General features: G+C 44.2%; 1 protein-coding gene across 1 annotated transcript; it reads left to right on the top strand.

Moving 5' to 3' along the window:
* The first annotated feature begins 6,456 nt into the window (after positions 1 to 6,456).
* On the top strand, positions 6,457 to 7,752 carry LOC311092684 (transcription factor Sox-21-A). The gene has a single exon (XM_084129596.1). The coding sequence runs from the start codon at positions 6,767 to 6,769 to the stop codon at positions 7,484 to 7,486; it is 720 nt and encodes a 239-aa protein (XP_083985722.1). The 5' UTR covers positions 6,457 to 6,766; the 3' UTR covers positions 7,487 to 7,752.
* Positions 7,753 to 18,050: the final 10,298 nt, after the last annotated feature.

The raw sequence follows: 18,050 nt of genomic DNA, 5'->3' as shown, positions 1-18,050 counted from the left end.
CACCCTCATGTCATTCCAAATCTGTATGACTTTCTATATTTTGATATTTCTATATGAACACATTCAAAATACGTATTTTTGAAAACTATTTCTTTAATTTGAAGGTCTAAATCTGTGGTTACTCTGTTAGGAAACCAGTGTGAAATTGAGGAGAACAGATTTCATACAGCCACCAAAAATCAGCATAACAATTATTATTATTTTTTAATTTTTTTTTGATGGAATATTGCAGTATTTATTATGAATGATTTATCCATACATAGCATTATTTTTTGTGCCCTCGTAATCTATAATCAAAATAACTTCCCCTCCCTACGACTTCTCTTCTCTTCTCTTCTCTTCTCTTCTCTTCTCTTCTCTTCTCTTCTCTTCTCTTCTCTTCTCTTCTCTTCTCTTCTCTTCTCTGATGAGGTGTTTACTGGCGTGAGGGCGGGGCCACCTGTCACTCACATGAGATTGACCAATAGCAAACCACAACCATCCAATCAATTCCTGATGAACAAAATCAAGTCCCGCCCAACATTTGTTCTTGTTCGAGAAGCCGTTTCACTCAGATTTACTTCACACGTGGGAAGAAAAGACCATCGCAACCTTCGTTTCATGCCGACTTCAAAAAAACTGGACAAGCGGCTCAGAAAATTTGTTTTTGCAGACAGTGCTTGATTTATTCTGTATTCTAATGTGAAGACATAAAGACATTAGGTGTGGCTTAAGTTTCCCAGTACTTTCAGGAGTAGTTTATCATGTTGTTTTGTTTTATATGTGCCATTTCCTTATGAACAGAACAAAAGAACTAAAGTTAATTCTTCTAAACAAAACACTTTCTGACAGAAATTGCTTTTCTGGAGCAAATTGCTTAAAGGAGCAGGGAGAGAAGCATTTGTTACGCTACCACCTCCATTCTGTGTCTTAATATCAGTTGTAAAGTTGCACAATGGGCTGATGAAGGTTAGAAATCAGTGTGACATGGAAAGCAGCTGTTCGCTTCTCCTTTGGACCGCTGCAGTCTGCGGTGACAAAGTAGATTGATAACTGATTACACTCGACACGCTTAAATGATTTTCCCAGTTCAAACCAGATGAAGTTGGGATTTTCTGTCGTTTACCTCTGAAAATAGTTTTGACTCATCCCTCAAGATTGTAAAAACAAGCCTGAATTGCATTTACAGTAATGCTCTCACAATAGGCCTAGATGTCAGTGGGGCAAGTTAAAATACAATACGTTGACAGTAAAGAATTGAACATATTGCGAGATTCATGTGACATTCAGCTCGGCTCCTGTCATGATGGCAGCTTTTTCATGAACACATTCAAATATACAAACACAGGAATTATGTCAGAAATGTGCAAGTTTACTCTCCTAAAGCCTTTAAAAATACAATTCAGAAAAAAACTCTTAACATGCATTTTTTACGTAAGAATTAATATTAGTGCTTGAAAAATGAAACCCTTCCATTCTGTGTGTATTAATGTTGAACATAACTTAGAAATGAGAATTTTCTATTAAAAAGAAGCTATACATCATACATACAGTATGTGATTTATCAGTAATGACAAGTTAGATTTATTTAGGAAAATATGGAAATCACTTGGGATCATGATCACCTTATGTTGTGTTTCGTATTTATTTTATTTTTTTACACACTTCACTATACCCTTCTAGTATTTTACCAATCAGGGATATTCATCTTTTACATCTTTGCATTATACATTATTTTGTTTCCACTTTATTCATTTCAATATTCCATGCTGTTGTTTCCCTTTTTAGACCTCACGTTTGTTAAAGTGCCTTATCAGAAAACTAAATTCTTTATTTTCCCTGACAGCTAAAAAGTGTTGTTATGTATATTTAAGAGTTTGAATTATGTAATTACAAAGCAAATTCTAAAAGAGTTTGTCATCAATTGTATAAACTTAACCTCCACATTTTTTTTTTTCAAGGTTTCATAGTCCCATTAACAAAGAACTTCAACAACAACTCAAGCCGTTCTCATGCACGTGACGGTCGAGCATGTCTGATGACTTTTTGAGAGAATAAACGTTGGCTTTTCTCTCCAATCCTCTCCATTCATCCCGTGTTTTCTTTGGACCCAAATCCCTGTCTTAAAGTCCGGCTGTCATGGTGATAGATGAGGATTCTTCCCCTTTCTGTCCTTTTGTTCGCGGGCCCGAACTCTCAGCAGTTTCTGTTTCGAACAAAACCTTCAAATGACTCTGAGTGAATGTGATTAGGTTGAAGGACCTCAGACAAATTGAGTGGACAAAAACACTGGTCATTGTCCTGCCATTTGCTTCCATTGTTAGCATTCTCCACAGTGAAACCCTTCAGAACATTAGCCACACAGTGTGACCATCCTTCACTCTCACTGGAGCTGTCCTTTTATCTCCTTTCACATTCACTGGATTCATTACGGCCTACAAAGGACAGCCAACAAAACAGCTTGTGATGTCAGCTGGATTCTGGGTTCGTCATGGGAGGGCTGTGTGCTCAACGCTGGAGCGGGTGAAAAGACTCGGGACCCCTGTAATGGCGGGCCGAAAGCACGTCGAGCGCTGGGTGGCCGTACGTTGTGGTGGATACTGCATGTCGTAGGACACTGTATGTTCTCTAGACATTTCAAGTGGAATTTGTTCAAATGATCCGACTATTTCATGCACGGTGTGACTCAATACTTTTTTAAGGTTTCATGATTGGTTATTGAACCCGGCGGTTGTGTGCCATTCAGAATTGAGAATTTCAATTCCATTCCTGACAGGACACAGAGTTGCAATATGAATTTGAATATAAGCAGTGTTAGGGAAAGTTACTTTTAAAAGTAATGAGTTACAATATTGTGTTACTTCCTATGAAAGTAACTAATTGCATTAATTTGTTACTTTTTATGGAAAACAACGTGTTATATTACTTTTGTGTTACTTTTTCTCGTCTGGGCTCGGCTTGCTTGTTTGTTTTTAAATAACAAAAAAAATCCTATTTTTGGCAAATGTAAAGGCCCTTTCACACTGTTTGAGCTTTCCTGTAGCTCAAACGGTAGAGTGTTGGTGCTTGCAATGCCAAGGTTATGGGTTCGATTCCCAGGGAAAGCAAGACCTGACAAGAACATAAAACGTGTATCCTGAAATATGAAAGTGTCTGCCAAATGCATAAATGTAAATGATGCCAGTTAAAAGTGAAATGATTAAGCCTCAGGGTGAAGTAAATGCAAATTCACACCTGTACATTCGAGGGTCCCGCTCAAACCTTTCAGCTGTGCTGGATTGCAGAAGAATAGGACGCAAGAGAAGAAAGTTCAACCCTCTTTAGCAATAAAAACAAAACAAATATGGGCCCTATTTTAACGATCTGAAACGCAAGTATCAAACGCGAAACGCAAGTAACTTTGTGGGCAGATCTCAGGCGCTGTTGGTAGTATACCGGCGGGATAAATGACTTGTGCCCGACGCAAATCTAAAATGGGTTGATCTGAAGTAGCTTCATTATTCATAGGTGTGGTTTGGGCGTGACGTGAAATAAACCAATCAGAGCGACATCTCACATTCACTTTAAGAGCAGGCGCGCTTGTTCCATGGCGGATTGCTATTATAACGCCGGATTTGCCAGGAGCGGTTCACAGCCGAGGAGACCGACGTTCTCGTCAGGGCCGTAAAAGACAGAGAAGTGACACTGGGGATGGGAGAAACCCGCCCAAATTAGTTTCGGTTAAACAGGCGTATAATAATTAAGTAAATGTGTAAGCTAGATTTATGCCTATTTTTTCACATCTTCATGGACACCACAATGATTTCCCTCGTGTGAAATATTTTTCCTTGTAATTATGTATGGTTTGCAAAAATGTCAACTGCTGCGTCTGTGTAGATGAGAGAAGCAAAGTGTATGTGCGTTGTGCACACGCTACATTATAGCCAAGCATGCGCCCTAAATAATGCGCCACTGACTTTAGACTAGGTTTTTCCTGGTCTGTGGCGGAGTTGTTTTCTGGAACTGCAAAATAGCACCAGGTAACGTTTGCGCCGGAACACGCCTCCTCTCTTCGCTCTCCTCTCTTCGTGGGCCGTGGATCTGGGCCGACACTATGTTGCTGTCTGGGAAAGTAACTTTCGTTACTCATTTAAAAAAGTAACTCAGATATTTTGTTGCTAATTGAAAAGTAATGCATTACTTTACTCATTACTTTAAAAAAGTAATCAGATTAAGTAACTCACGTTACCCCCAACACTGAATATAAGGAAGAATCACAATGAATTAAACTGAATTTCAAAGAAATGTATGTAATTTTTAACTAGAAGAGCAAACACATTTTGAATACTGGCTTCACAAAACCTTGTTTGAACCTTCTTGTAAAGCCAATAGCCTCGTGGGCAGCTCACCGACACAGCTGTGCCTCTGGTGACCCGAGTTTGACGATCAAGTTCCCCTCTCTCCACCCATGCTTTCATATCTGACCTCTAATTGTCCTATCCAATAAAGCCATAATATGGTCAAAATATAACTTAAAAAGGGCCTTATGGACTGAGAGAATGATACATTTTCCAATGAATGCATTGAATTTCTTCGAAATACTATTTAGCAAATTCCTATTCCTGTCATAAAATTTCAAATTCCAATTCAGTTTCCTGTGGGTTGTTGCCGATTTTTCCCAAACCTGAGCACCACACGCATTTTCTTCAGGAAATGTGAATATATAGTTCATCACTATTGTTATTTCTTCATCTTCTGCACAGTTATATAAGTGATTCTTTCATGTTCTTTAGAACACAAATGTTTAGAGTGCTATGGTGGTTCTGTCAAAGCACTGTGGAGATGAAGAACTGAAGGCAGGGAAAAGCTGGACATACAATGGTTCTTCTTCTAGCTGAAAATTAAAGGATTTCTCCTTTTAACGCATTGTTCTTTTCTTCCGCTCTCTCCAAAGGACCTTCTTTTCCTTTCTGCTAAATAAGCTTCTCTTTGAGAGATAACCGAGAGCACTCATGCAGTTCCAAGATGCGTTCCGAGATGTTTTCAGGAGAATAAAAGGAGGCTAAACACAGAGCCGGTTTTAAGAGTCATTTGTTCCTTTAATTACCCCGGAGCATATTGTTCTGGTGTGGTCCTGACTCATGACAGACACCTCCTAGTTCTCAGGGTATGATCGCTCCAATTACAAAAGGATCTTATCACTTCCTGTTGATGAAAACATGGTTTGATTTCTTGTTCATTTGTGTATGCAATAATGAAATACACAATGAAAACACATTGACATTGTGTCAATGTTTATTGCGCTTAAGTGAAAAAAGAGATTGCAGGGCTATGTTTGTAGATAGTTTATGGAATACATACATGTACAATAAACATTTTCAACAGTAGTATTCTACATTGTCACATGACCTCATCACGTTGCATGTAAATGCCATCCAGTTATTATAAGAAGCACAATTAAGCTGTTATGCTTTATTGCTGCCAATTGTAATTTGGGCTTGAGTAGTTTATATTACAAGGATGTGAGGTGGATAAATTGTCTGCAAATAGTACATCCATGGTTACAAGAAGATTATGAAGATTTAAGCGTATACAAAGAGACATCATTACGAGAAATGACGACAGTGTCGAATTTCCAAGCTTGACTTAATAATAAGCACTTCCCTTCTCTAATATTGAAAGCCATTCAACAAAATGCATCATAATCACATAGTGATGGAAAAACGCATATGACCTGCAGTTAAGGACACAATGTTAACTGAACTTCAATGGGTGTCTTTTAATGACACAGTATCTGTGATGAAATAGCAGCCTATTGGTTAAGCACTGAGTTGCCAAAACAAAGATGACAACTGAGTATTTATTTATTCATTCATTTAGCCTTGGAGAGCTAATTTATATATTCGTATATGTCAAAAAATAAGGCCCAGGAAATGAACTGAAAAAATGCACAACTTGAATGCGATGCAAGTAAATAATTGTAAATGTATATTTTTACTTTGTTAAACAACATTAAAAGATAAAAACACATTTATGTGATTCAGATAACATAATATATTGAGTTTCTGTTGATTAAACATCCTTCATTGTATATTGTAACTCAATATTTTAAATTTTTAATTAACTTAACTTTGAAGAAGCAACCAGGTTAGGCCTACTTACTCTTTTAAGTTAAACCAACAATGTTTTTTTTTTTCTTAATGTGTACAAAATTTACAACAGTGTAGTTTTGATTTGTATAACATCTTTGCTCACTACATAATTTCTACAATACTACAATTTACATTATTTAAGTTTTGATGACTAATATCTTTAGTTTAGATTTAACTATCTGTTAAAGATTTAATAATGTAATATTGTCATCGGAGTGCTACCAGTGGAAGTAAACTGCCCCACACACACAGTGCTGCTAGATTTCACAGGACACACACGCAGTGACGTCATTTATCTCAGGACGAAGTGACACGCCCACTTCATTCAAAACTCAGCGCAGGAGGTACAAATCTAAGCAGTGTGTGATGCGCTTTAAACCCAGGTCACTTCAGAAACTCACCGCGCGTCCATGGATAACAGCTACAACTATTGCCACTTGTTTGAAGAGATAAAAAGCCCTATCTGATGGCATTTGTGTAAGTCAATGATACTTGGCAAATAGTAAAACTTATTTCTAGGCGGAGACTCAGATTTTGGTGCCATGTTACAAAAGGTAACATAGCCAGGTCTGACTGAACTGTGCGTGAAAGGAACTTTGGGCTGCTTTCCGCTGGACTGAATTGAAAAAGGAGCACCAGAGGAAACTGTTTCAGAAATGGCAAAGCCTATGGACCATGTTAAGCGTCCTATGAACGCTTTTATGGTGTGGTCGAGAGCTCAGAGACGCAAGATGGCACTGGACAACCCGAAGATGCACAACTCCGAGATCAGCAAACGCCTCGGAGGCGAATGGAAGCTCTTGTCAGACTCTGAAAAAAGACCTTTTATCGACGAGGCCAAACGCCTGAGAGCCGTTCACATGAAAGAACACCCGGATTACAAATACAGACCGCGGCGAAAGCCCAAAACCTTGGTCAAAAAAGATAGGTATCATTTTAATGTGACGTATAATCTGGGTGACAGTGACCCGTTGAAAAGTGCGCGGTTACCCGGTGACGCGCTCGCGGACTCGCTGAGCGCGGAAAAGACGTCTGTCGCTGCTGCTACTCGGGTGTTTTTCAGTCACCACCACCTGTCCGCCAACCCCTATCAGTTTCTTGACCTGAATTCCAAAATTACGGAATTACCCCCTGCTCCTTTCCCACATTACTCTTTGCTCGGGTATCCCGGTGGAGTCTCCGCGTTCCCCGGTATGGGGGTTCTGGCCGGTGCGCCACACGCTCACCCGTCTCCGGGGAACCCGGGCCACATGGTGCCCTATAACTGCCTGGGCTGGCCGGGTTCTGGACCTGCTGTTCCTTCTTCTTACGTGCTTTTACCAGGAATGACCAAAGCTCAGCACGAACATTACCTGACATACGCCGCGACGATGTGATTGGATGTTCTTGTGGTATATGGTCACGTGCACTTGTTTAAAGTTTTGCATTTGTAAAAAGAAATAAATTTGTAAAATATTATTTGTGCAAAGGAGTTCGCTTCTAATCTTTTTTTCGGAAACACTTTATTTTACAGTGTCTTTGTTACATGTTACATGCACTCACTGTAGTAATAACATGCAACTAAACCAAACTAACCCTAGCCCTGTTTATAGAGTAAAATGTTAATTAATATCAGTACTTAAATGTATAGTTACACTGTAACAAGCACCTTAAAATAAAGTGTAACCTTTTTTTCGTATTTCATGAAATTTACGATTTAAAAAAATTGCAGCTGATATGGTTGCCAGAACTTTGCTAATGAAAAAAAACAAAAGAAATTTATATATATATATATATATATATATATATATATATTATGTTACAAGCATTATGGGCATGTTGTTGGCTATTTTTTTTGTCATTAAAAACAATGTTAATACAACAGCCAAATATAGAGCTATTACAATCTGTTACTGTAAAATGTGCTGATAATAACAAAGACCAAAGTTTTACACACAAAAACACACTACACGATTAAATAATGCTATCAACATTAACTAATCGACATAAAACACTAAAATAACTGAAAACAATAATTACAAATAAATGTTAAATAGGCTACTTACAATAAATGGTTCACAAAATGAATTTTTGGGAATACCTATTGGCATAAATTGTGAGACTATTCAAACTTTAAACTTTCATACATAAAAAAAAATATTAATTTTTGTAACTATATTGTAGTTTGGCAGTAGGCTATGCATATATGTGTGTAGTTTTCTTCATATATTTTAAAGTACATCATACTTTTGCAATATATTGTCTTGTAAAATGTAATTTTATACCATGTATGATTTAGTAACGTAGTTAACCAATTAAAAGTTTTTTAGTGTAGCATTTACATTCTTCTGTTAAAATTACTTTGTGAGAAATGACAAAACAGTGGAGAAAATTTACAGAAGGAATCATCTTCCGATCACATTCTAATATCTGTTTGTCATTGTCAAAATAATGTTGTTTCTAAAAAAAAAAAAAAAAAACCTTGTTTGAAGACTATAGACCTGATAATTCTGCAATATGATGAGAAAAACAGACGACAAGTGATATAATGGCAAACGGACGGGGAAACAATCTGTTGAGAGGGAAGCCATCAAATGCAGAATCAGTGATGTAACAGCAACTAGCTTATAAAATCAGCTGGTTCTAAAGACTGAACAGATGAAAGAAAGAACAGACTCTGAGCAGTGATGACGAGAAACAACAAGAGTCTCCAGGAAGCTCTTAAGAGGGAAGTGAAGGAAAAGACCAGAAAATACATTACAAAGGAACTCAGACACAACTAGCTCCTCTTTTCACCAGCTCATGTGATCAGTTAACTTGCACTTCTCATCCTTTTTTTGGCTAAACTCAAGACAAAGAAGAAAGAAATAAGTGTATTGATGAATAAATTAAACTGAATTATTTGAGTTTATACAGAATTTTTCAGAACAATTAATAATTTAATAAGCACATACCATCAGTGACAGAGTAATAAATACCTTTAACATGTGCAACCTGATATTATAGGTCAAGCAATACAAATGAAACATGTTTTGCATGTCAGTCAACTCAAAACACCCTATAAAACCAGTGGTATAGCCTATTGTCTATAATCAGCCATGAAAACTGGTTACAAAGATCATGAGAAATGATTTGCAGCTTGTGTTTTATATAAATCATTAATAGCAGAATGATTACGCTGCAGCTGTTCTATTATGTTTATAAAACATTATCATAGAACCAAAATACTGAAACTGAAACACTTTTTCCCAGTCATCTCAATGGCAAAAAGTGTCCCAATCAACCTGAATTCACCCCTGCAACAAAATTACAAGTGTCATCGTGTATCAATTAACTTAAAAAAAACAAACAAAACAAACACCCACAAATTTTAAAGAAAACCTTTTTCTGCTAAGAATATCTCTTGATTAAGACAAAATGTTAATAGGCTATACTACACCTCTGTGTGCAGCAGCAGTGATTTGTGTTCGCTGCCCATCTCATTACATAACAGTGTGAATATTTGTGAATTTAGCGGACAAGCTTTAATGAAGTTCACCAGTTTGACTGCGTCGTTCAGCACTGCAAGTAGATCAGCTGGCATGTTTTTGGCTGCGAGGGCCTCTCTGTGAATACTGCAGTGTAACCAGCTGATGGATGGGCAGACTCTCCTAATATGAGCTATAAGCCCCGCGTGTTTCCCCGTCATTGATTTTGCCCCGTCTGTGCAAATTCCCACACAGCGCTCCCAGTCGATCCCATTGGTCCTCATAAAAACGTCAATTAAATTGAAGATTTCCTGTCCTGTTGTTCGGGTAGCAAGGGGCCGACAGAACAAAAAATCTTCTTGTACCGTTCCTTCAAAAAGGTTACGGACATACAGAAGAAGATTGGGCAGATTCGCAACATCTGTAGACTCGTCTACTTGCAGAGAGTAAAACTCACTTTTCTTCACACGGCTGACTAGTGTAGCCAGGATGTCTTCACACATGGCATCAATGCGGCGCGACACAGTGTTATTGGACACAGGAATCATGTCTAACTTTTTTGCCTCTTTCTCTCCAATCATACACGCCACCATCTTTTTGGCCGCTGGCAAACACACGTCTTCGGCAATTGTGTGCGGCAGCCCCTTTCTCCCTACTCTGTAACTGAGCAGATATGAAGCCCGTAATGCTTCTTTTGTAGACCCAACGCATGAATGAAACTGCATTTTTTGGGGGGCTTTTCTGCAACTCCAACTTTGCTTTAAAAAATGTAAGGGGCTTTTGACTTAAATTGCCATGTTTCGTGTGCAGGTGACGACAGAGATGAGACGGCTTCAGACAGCTGTTTGCTAGAACTTCACTGCACAACATGCACTGAGGCTTCAGGCAATCTGTATCGCCGATCCAAGTGAAGCCCAGACCCAGATAATTGTCATCATATTTCCTTCTTTTTTTCCCCGTCTGGTGTTCACCCTCATCACCTCTTTTTTGCCATCTCCTTCCCTCCTCTTCGGTTTCCTCCGGCACATCTTCCCGCTCATTTTCTTTCTCTATTCTCTCCGTCTCTGTTGCCTCCAAATCCGCACTCTCTCTTGGTCCCTCTCCTCCTTCGTGACTAACAACTTTATCATAAGACGTCCCACTTGACAGTTTCCCTGATTTCAGCCAGTTATTTATAATATATGAATGAATGAAACGAGTTGGCACGCATATAGCCAAGCCTGCAGTGCATAAAAGAAGAGCAGTGCGTAGAAGACAGCAGCTGTCTTTTTTCCTCTCGCGCACCCCCTGGTGGTAGCTCACACTTTGGGAATCCCTGCTCTAACAGACAGTCCACGTTCTGCAGATGAGAACTGCACGCCATCTCTGACTGCTGCTCCCTCTCAGACAGATCAGCCACCAAACTCTGTAAAACACACACACACACACACACACACACACACACACACACACACACACACACACACACACACACACACACACACACACACACAAACGTTTGTTACTCCCAGACTCTGTAATGAAAGCTATAGAATTTAAAACTGAGAGGCAAGTCTATACATTTTATATAGTCACCTTAATGATGTTGTCTTTGTGGTCGAGGACTCTCTCAAAGCTCTGGCTGAGGACTGAGATGTCATTGCGTAGCTTTGCTGTCTTGGTCTGTGTTAAAACAGCACGCCACTGCTGCCGCAGCTTGTAGAGATTCGGAATGGTGTTCCTCTCCTCTTTCTGCAGTTTATCCTAAAAAACTAATCATTTCCGGTGCAGAACGCCATTGCCTGAGTTTTATTTTTACAGTAGCCAGGACCCATTTCTCAATACTTAGCTCACTTTTTCAAAACTGTATCAGAACAATTAGATGTAGCTGAACACCTACACAAGTGTTAGTCTTTCAGTTTCATCACCATCTATTCTAGACAAAAGAGACTAAATGTAAACATTGACCATGTCACATAAACAAACTGCCTTGAAACGATGTGTTGTTGAAAAGCACTATACAGCTAAAAGACATGACTCAACGATTTCTAAATCTAAAATATTCACTTCAGCTCATATATATATATATGATATGTCAGCTGCTCAAACACAATTATCACACCTTGAGGAATTGGGTGAGCATATCCTCTTTTCTCTTGGCAATATCCTCCTCAGCTTGAGCCTTTTGCTGCATGTACAGAAGTCTCTCCTCCTCTGTCATCCCGGCATGTTTTCCACCTCCTTTCTTCCTTGCTTTTTTAGACATGAGACATTTAGACAGATTCAAAAGTCCTCTAAAGACAAGATGTATTTTATTACACAAAACCAGAACTGGCTTGTCAAACAGAGAGAAAGATAGACAGAAAGACAAACAGACATACAGATAGATAGATAGATAGATAGATAGATAGATAGATAGATAGATAGATAGCCGTGAAGACCTTCGTTAAACTTTTTCTGTGCAGTAAGCAGTAGAAATAGAATAAGATACACAAAACGTGTCCATTTTTAATATTTACAATTGTGGCTGGTAAAAAATAATTATATTTTATGGCTACTAAGTTAGCATTATTTCCCATCGTCTTAGACTGTAAGCTGGCTTCCTCGTCTGCTGTGTGCTGGCTGCCCACGCCTCACAGCATGTCATTGATAGCATGTGTTCCTGACTGAGCTGCTGTACTGCAATATGGTGCGCGACTGCAAAGCGGTTTGTGTGCCGGGATCATCCCGCGGCCCCCCTGCATAACTGAGGGTCTCTTGGGCTATTCGTGAGAATCGAGTATCAGTGCTGAACTGTGATCGCGTATAAGTGCGACTATGTCACTGTTTTGCCTCGACATCCACCAGGATAGTAACTTTTAGTTGCTGTGTTTCTGTTACACGTAGGCCTACGTCACTTGTGAAGATTGTGCAGTTCGTCTGACTGTGCGGGCGGGCTGTCTTCTCTGGCTGCCGCCTATTGAACTCCATTGATTCATAAACTTATATGTATGATTATTTGTTTTTGTTCTTTCTTTTTGTTTATTTCGTGTTTTATTTTTGATCACTAAAACCGAGTGAACTTGTCTTCCAATTTGGCAGCTGGCCCTTACCTCCAGATACCTCTGCTCTTGAGTGATGAGTTTCTCTAAATTGAGTGTTATTTGTTGTGTGTGTGTGTGTATTTGAGTGGATTCTGATTGATGGTGTTCATCATATTATAATGCCAGTGTAAGAGTTTTTAACGTTGAATTTCCGACTATTTTTGACGAGAAAATAAAACTTTTCTATTTATATGGCTCATGTCTTTTCACCCACTCAATCCAAACGAACCTGTGTGCCCTTAGGGCTATTAGTTCCCCGGTTCCCTATCAAGGCTACGGAACTTCGACATTACGGATGTCGTATATGGGAACTCCTCTCATCCTTCACTTCTGCTGAAATCTTATAGGCTAACGCCAGCAGAGCTGGCCAATTGACGCAAATATGCAAATACTGAAACACCGTTGCAGTTATAATGCAAGTGCAGCGTCAATTCCCTTTAGAATCTCTCTCTTCACGCTTAAATCGTGTGCTAGAAAGCTGATACTACAAACTTCTGGATTTTATATTCGCCGTCGTTGAAGTTGCGCCGGAGATACTCGCACTGTCTCCTGCATCCGATGGCAACTTGCAACCTATGCTCGGGCCCCATCGCCCCCACCGACACGCACCTGTTCTGCATCGCGTGCTTGGGGCTGGCCCATGCTGAGTCAGCCCTCGGGGACGGAGGGTCCTGCGACCTCTGCGCGGACATGTCCCTTCGAGCCCTCAGAGCCAGGAGGGAGGAAGCTCGCGCAGCAGCGGGGATTGGGCCTACCGCCGCCTCTGAGCCGCTGGTAGCCCCCCCCAACCGCAGAGTCGAGGTCCGCTCCCCGGTGAGCTTCCCCGACCCCACCTTTCAACCCCCTCGCAACGTCGCTGACTTCGTTTCCTTCGGGGTGAGTGAGGAGGACGACTCCATGTCGCTGTCGGCCTCCGAGAACGACTGGGGTGCAGAGCAGGCCGCACCGCTGGCGGCCGCGGAGCAGGACACCCCGGACCTGCAGGACGAGCTCTTCCGTATCCTCTCGAAGGCCGTCGAGGAGCTGGACCTCGATTGGAAAGCTCCTGATGAACCATCTAAGAGCAAACTGGATACGTGGTTCCTCCAATCGAGCCGCCGTCAGGCCGCTTCGAAGAGGGGAACACCGTTTTTTCCCGACGTGCATGAGCACGTGGCGAAGTCGTGGGCGGCCCCGCAATCGGCGCGCACCCTCACTTCCACCCAGGCCATGTTTGCCCCCGTGGACGAGGCGGGGGACCACGGCTACCTCAGCATCCCCCCCGTCGAGGAGACTGTCGTCGCTCATCTCTGCCCGTCGGCTCCCGCCCTGGGCTCGGACCGCAGCCTGCCGTCCCGAGCCTGCAGATTTACGGCCCACCAGGCTAACAAGGCCTTCGGTGCCGCGGGGGAGGCGGTATCCACGCTGCATGCTATGGCCCTTCTCCAAGTGCTCCAGGCAAAGCAGCTGAAGTCTCTGGATGGCGCCGCCTCTATTGACGCTGACGCCATCCGGGATCTCCGTTCGGCCACGGACCTCGCGCTCCTGGCCACGAAGCACTCGGCCCAGGCGATCGGCCGTTCTATGGGCTTCCTCGTGGTCCTCCACAGGCATCTGTGGCTCACCCTGTCGGACGTGCAGGAAGCCGACAGGAAGACGCTCCTGAATGCGCCCATTTCCCCTGCAGGCCTGTTCGGAGACGCTATGGAGAAAGTAACCGAGCGTTACTCCGAGACGCAGAAAAAGGCCAAGGCTATGAGCCACGTCATTCCTCGAAGGGCGCCGCCGCCGCCGCAGCCGCGCTCTCGCTCGTCCTCAGCCTCAGGCCGCCAACCCCAGGCTGCGGCCAGAGGACAGGCAGCGCCCCGCTCGGGACAGGATGCCCGTAGAGGCCGCGGCGGTCAGTGGCAAGGGGCGGGTAACAGGAGGACGCAGAGGAGCCCGCGCAGAAAGCCCACCGCGTCCCCTGCCAGGCCCAAGCAGTCGTCCTGACCGCTCGGGCAAGAGGAGGAAAAAGCGCCAGGTCGGCCCCGCGTCCAAGCGGCGCGCTCTAGTGCACTTGGTCCCTCAGAGTTCTGTGAGCGACGTGTGCAGTTGTTCTGTGAATGTAAATGTTGTGAATGTTGTTTCAAAAATAAAGCAAATCACTACTTCACAAACAGAGCTTTTTTCTCCTCTTGCACCACACACTGTGTTACCCGCCCTGCCTTCGAGCAGCGCAGAGTCACGGTCAATAACTACCCCCAGCACTCACATAGCGGCCATGACCGCAGCGGCGATGACCGCAGGTTTAGATCAGCCCACGCTCAGTCGTTTTCAGGCAGCGTGGGAAGCTATTCCGGGCATTTCGCCGTGGGTGTTGAATATAATTCGGCGCGGGTACACACTTCAGTTCAAACGCAGACCACCCCGCTTCCGCGGCGTAATTCAGTCATTAACTTTGCCCCAAAACGCTCATGTGCTGAGGCAGGAAGTGTGCAGCTTGCTCGAGAAGAAGGCTATAGAACCAGTTCCCCCGAGCGAGCGGGACAGCGGGTTCTACAGCCGCTACTTCGTTGTGCCGAAGAAGGGAGGGGGTCTCCACCCCATTCTGGATCTGAAGCCTTGTTTATACTTTCGCCTGGCTCCGCAGCGCGAGTCTCCGCAGACTGCGCGCGCACCTCCCCAAACGTACGAGGCATTTATACTTGACGCGCTCGCCGCTGTAGTATTCTTTGAAACGATAGGGGGCGACTCGAGTAATTGTCCTCTAAACCATCGGGAATCAGCGGTGAGAAGAAGAAAGGTATACACACGTGACAATGTTTATTTTAGTACACCGCCACCAATACCTGTTTATGAAAACACACTTTCACCCCTCAGATCGAGCGGAATGCGCGTCTTGAACTATCTGGACGACTGGCTAGTTCTCGCACAGTCAAGAGAAACGCTGGTCAGCCACGTGAATGCCCTCCTTTGACACTTGGAGATGCTCGGTTTGAGGGTGAACGTCCAAAAAAGTGTGCTCACACCGAGCCAGACTACAACATTCCTGGGAGTGTGCTTGGATTCGGTGAGAATGAGAGCGCGCCTCTCCCCCGAGCGAGCGGAGGCTCTGAGTTCTTCTCTCGGTCTCTTCAGACCTGGCAGGCTCGTCCCACTGAAAGAGTTTCAGAGGCTACTGGGACGGATGGCAGCGGCTTCTTCGGTGTGTCATCTGGGGCTGCTGCATATGAGACCGCTTCAACTCTGGCTGAAAGCGCGCGTTCCCCTGAGTGCATGGTATTCTGGCCACAAGCGCGTTATGGTCAACAGCGGATGTGCCCGCGCCCTGGCCCCGTGGAGGAACCCAGATCTCTTCAGCTCAGGTGTCCCTATGGGCTTAGTGACGCGGCGAGTGGAGGTCCTGACGGACGCTTCATCCACCGGATGGGGAGCGGTCTGCTTGGGCAAGCCCGCCTCGGGTCGGTGGTCAGAGAAGCAGATGGAGTGGCACATAAATCGTTTGGAGCTAGAAGCGGTCTCTCTAGCTCTAAAAGCCTTCCGGTCTCTGCTGGAGCAGCAGCATGTGTTGATTCGGACCGACAACACTTCCGTGGTCTTGTACATAAATCGCCAAGGCGGTGTACATTCCAAAGCCCTATTCAGGCAGGCGGAATCCCTTCTGCTATGGGCGGACCGGTTTTTCCTCTCGGTGAGAGCGGCGCACATCCCCGGTGTTCTAAATCGCGGGGCGGATATGCTCTCGAGAAGCGGGAATCCCCAAGGGGAGTGGAGGCTTCACCCCGGGACGGTTCAGCTGATATGGAATCGTTTCGGCAGGGCGGAGGTCGACCTCTTTGCAACGAGCGAGAACGCGCACTGTCAGATGTTCTTCTTGCTGTCCCGTTCCCCCGGGAGGTGGACGCGCTGACTGCACGATGGCCGAGAGTCTGTCTCTATGCCTTTCCTCCGGTGAAAATTTTGCCCATGGTGTTGTGCAAAATCAGGGAGGAGAAGGCGGCGGTGACTCTGGTAGCCCCGAACTGGCCGAATCAGCCCTGGTTCGCGGATTTGGTAGAGTTACTAGTAGGGCAGCCATGGGAGATTCCGCTCAGGAAGGACCTTCTGTCTCAGGCGGGCGGAACGATCTGGCATCCCAGCCCAGGGCTGTGGAGCCTCCATGTGTGGCCGCTACAGGGTCGCTGAGCGGGCGGGACGCGCTGCACTCGCGAGTTTTGAATACCATCGCGGAGGCGCGAGCTCCGTCCACCAGGCGCCTGTATGCTCTGAAGTGGGGTGTGTTCTCTAAATGGTGTCAGGATGTCGGTATAGACCCAGCGGACTGTTCTGTGTCGGATATTCTACGCTTCCTTCAGTATAGGATGGATGAAGGGAGCCTACCATCCACTCTGAAGGTATACGTGGCCGCTATTGCCGCGTTTCACCCCCCTGTTGACGGACAGTCTATCGGTAGACATGCGTCGGTGACACGGTTCCTCAAGGGAGCTAGGAGATTGTGCCCTGCACGGCCGCCTTCTGTGCCGCCGTGGGATTTAGCTTTGGTCTTGGAGGCTTTGTCACGACCGCCTTTCGAGCCCCTAGCCTCGATTGCCATTAAGGAGCTATCGGTTAAAACGGCTCTGCTTCTCGCTCTCGCCTCGGCGAAGCGGGTTGGGGATTTACAGGCTTTCTCTGTAAGTGAAGATTGTATTCGCTCAGACCGGGAAACTGTAATGTTACTCTCAGACCGAGGCCGGGTTACGTTCCTAAGTCGCTCAATACCCCGTTCAGAGCGCAGATCGTTTCTCTGCCTGCCCTGTCCGCTGAGCCATCAATCTCTCAGGGTTCGGATGCTCAGAGTGCTATTTGCCCAGTCAGAGCGCTCCGAGAATACATTTCTCGCTCGGCAGCGTTTCGACAATCGGACCAGCTGTTTGTGTGCTTTGGTGGATGCAACAAGGGACGGGGGGTCTCAAAACAGAGGCTTGCTCACTGGATCGTGGACGCTATTGTTTTGGCTTATGATTGCCTGGGACAGGAATGTCCCCTGAACATCAGGGCCCATTCGACTAGGGCGATTGCCTCCTCGTGGGCTTGGACTAAGGGTATGTCTATTCAGGATTTATGTCTTGCGGCTGGCTGGTCTTCTCAGAACACGTTTGCCAGATTTTACAAGTTGGATTTGCCCTCTGTAGCGTCTCGAGTGCTTTCGGTGAGTTGATCGCTTACACAGCATTAAGAGAGCTGCTCTGCGCTTGCTCATGAGTTGTTCTGTGTGCTTGTGTGTTGTACTATTGTCACCGCTATGCGTTGGCTTTCTTTGTTGTTGCCCTGTTGGTCTACAGTGCAACCTTCCCTCGGTTATACTGCTCGGGATATGCAAATTCCGGTAGTGTTTGTGAGCTTGTGATTGGTTCCTTTGGACCTATCGGAGGTTAGAGGTTCGCTATTTGTCAATCTCGGCCTGTCAGGCGCTTACATTCTGGGGGCGA

The sequence above is a fragment of the Abramis brama genome (genome assembly GCF_963993115.1).
Source record: "Abramis brama genome assembly, chromosome: 11".
In the NCBI taxonomy this organism is placed as follows: domain Eukaryota; kingdom Metazoa; phylum Chordata; class Actinopteri; order Cypriniformes; family Leuciscidae; genus Abramis; species Abramis brama.
This window is presented reverse-complemented; position numbering and strand designations above follow the sequence as displayed.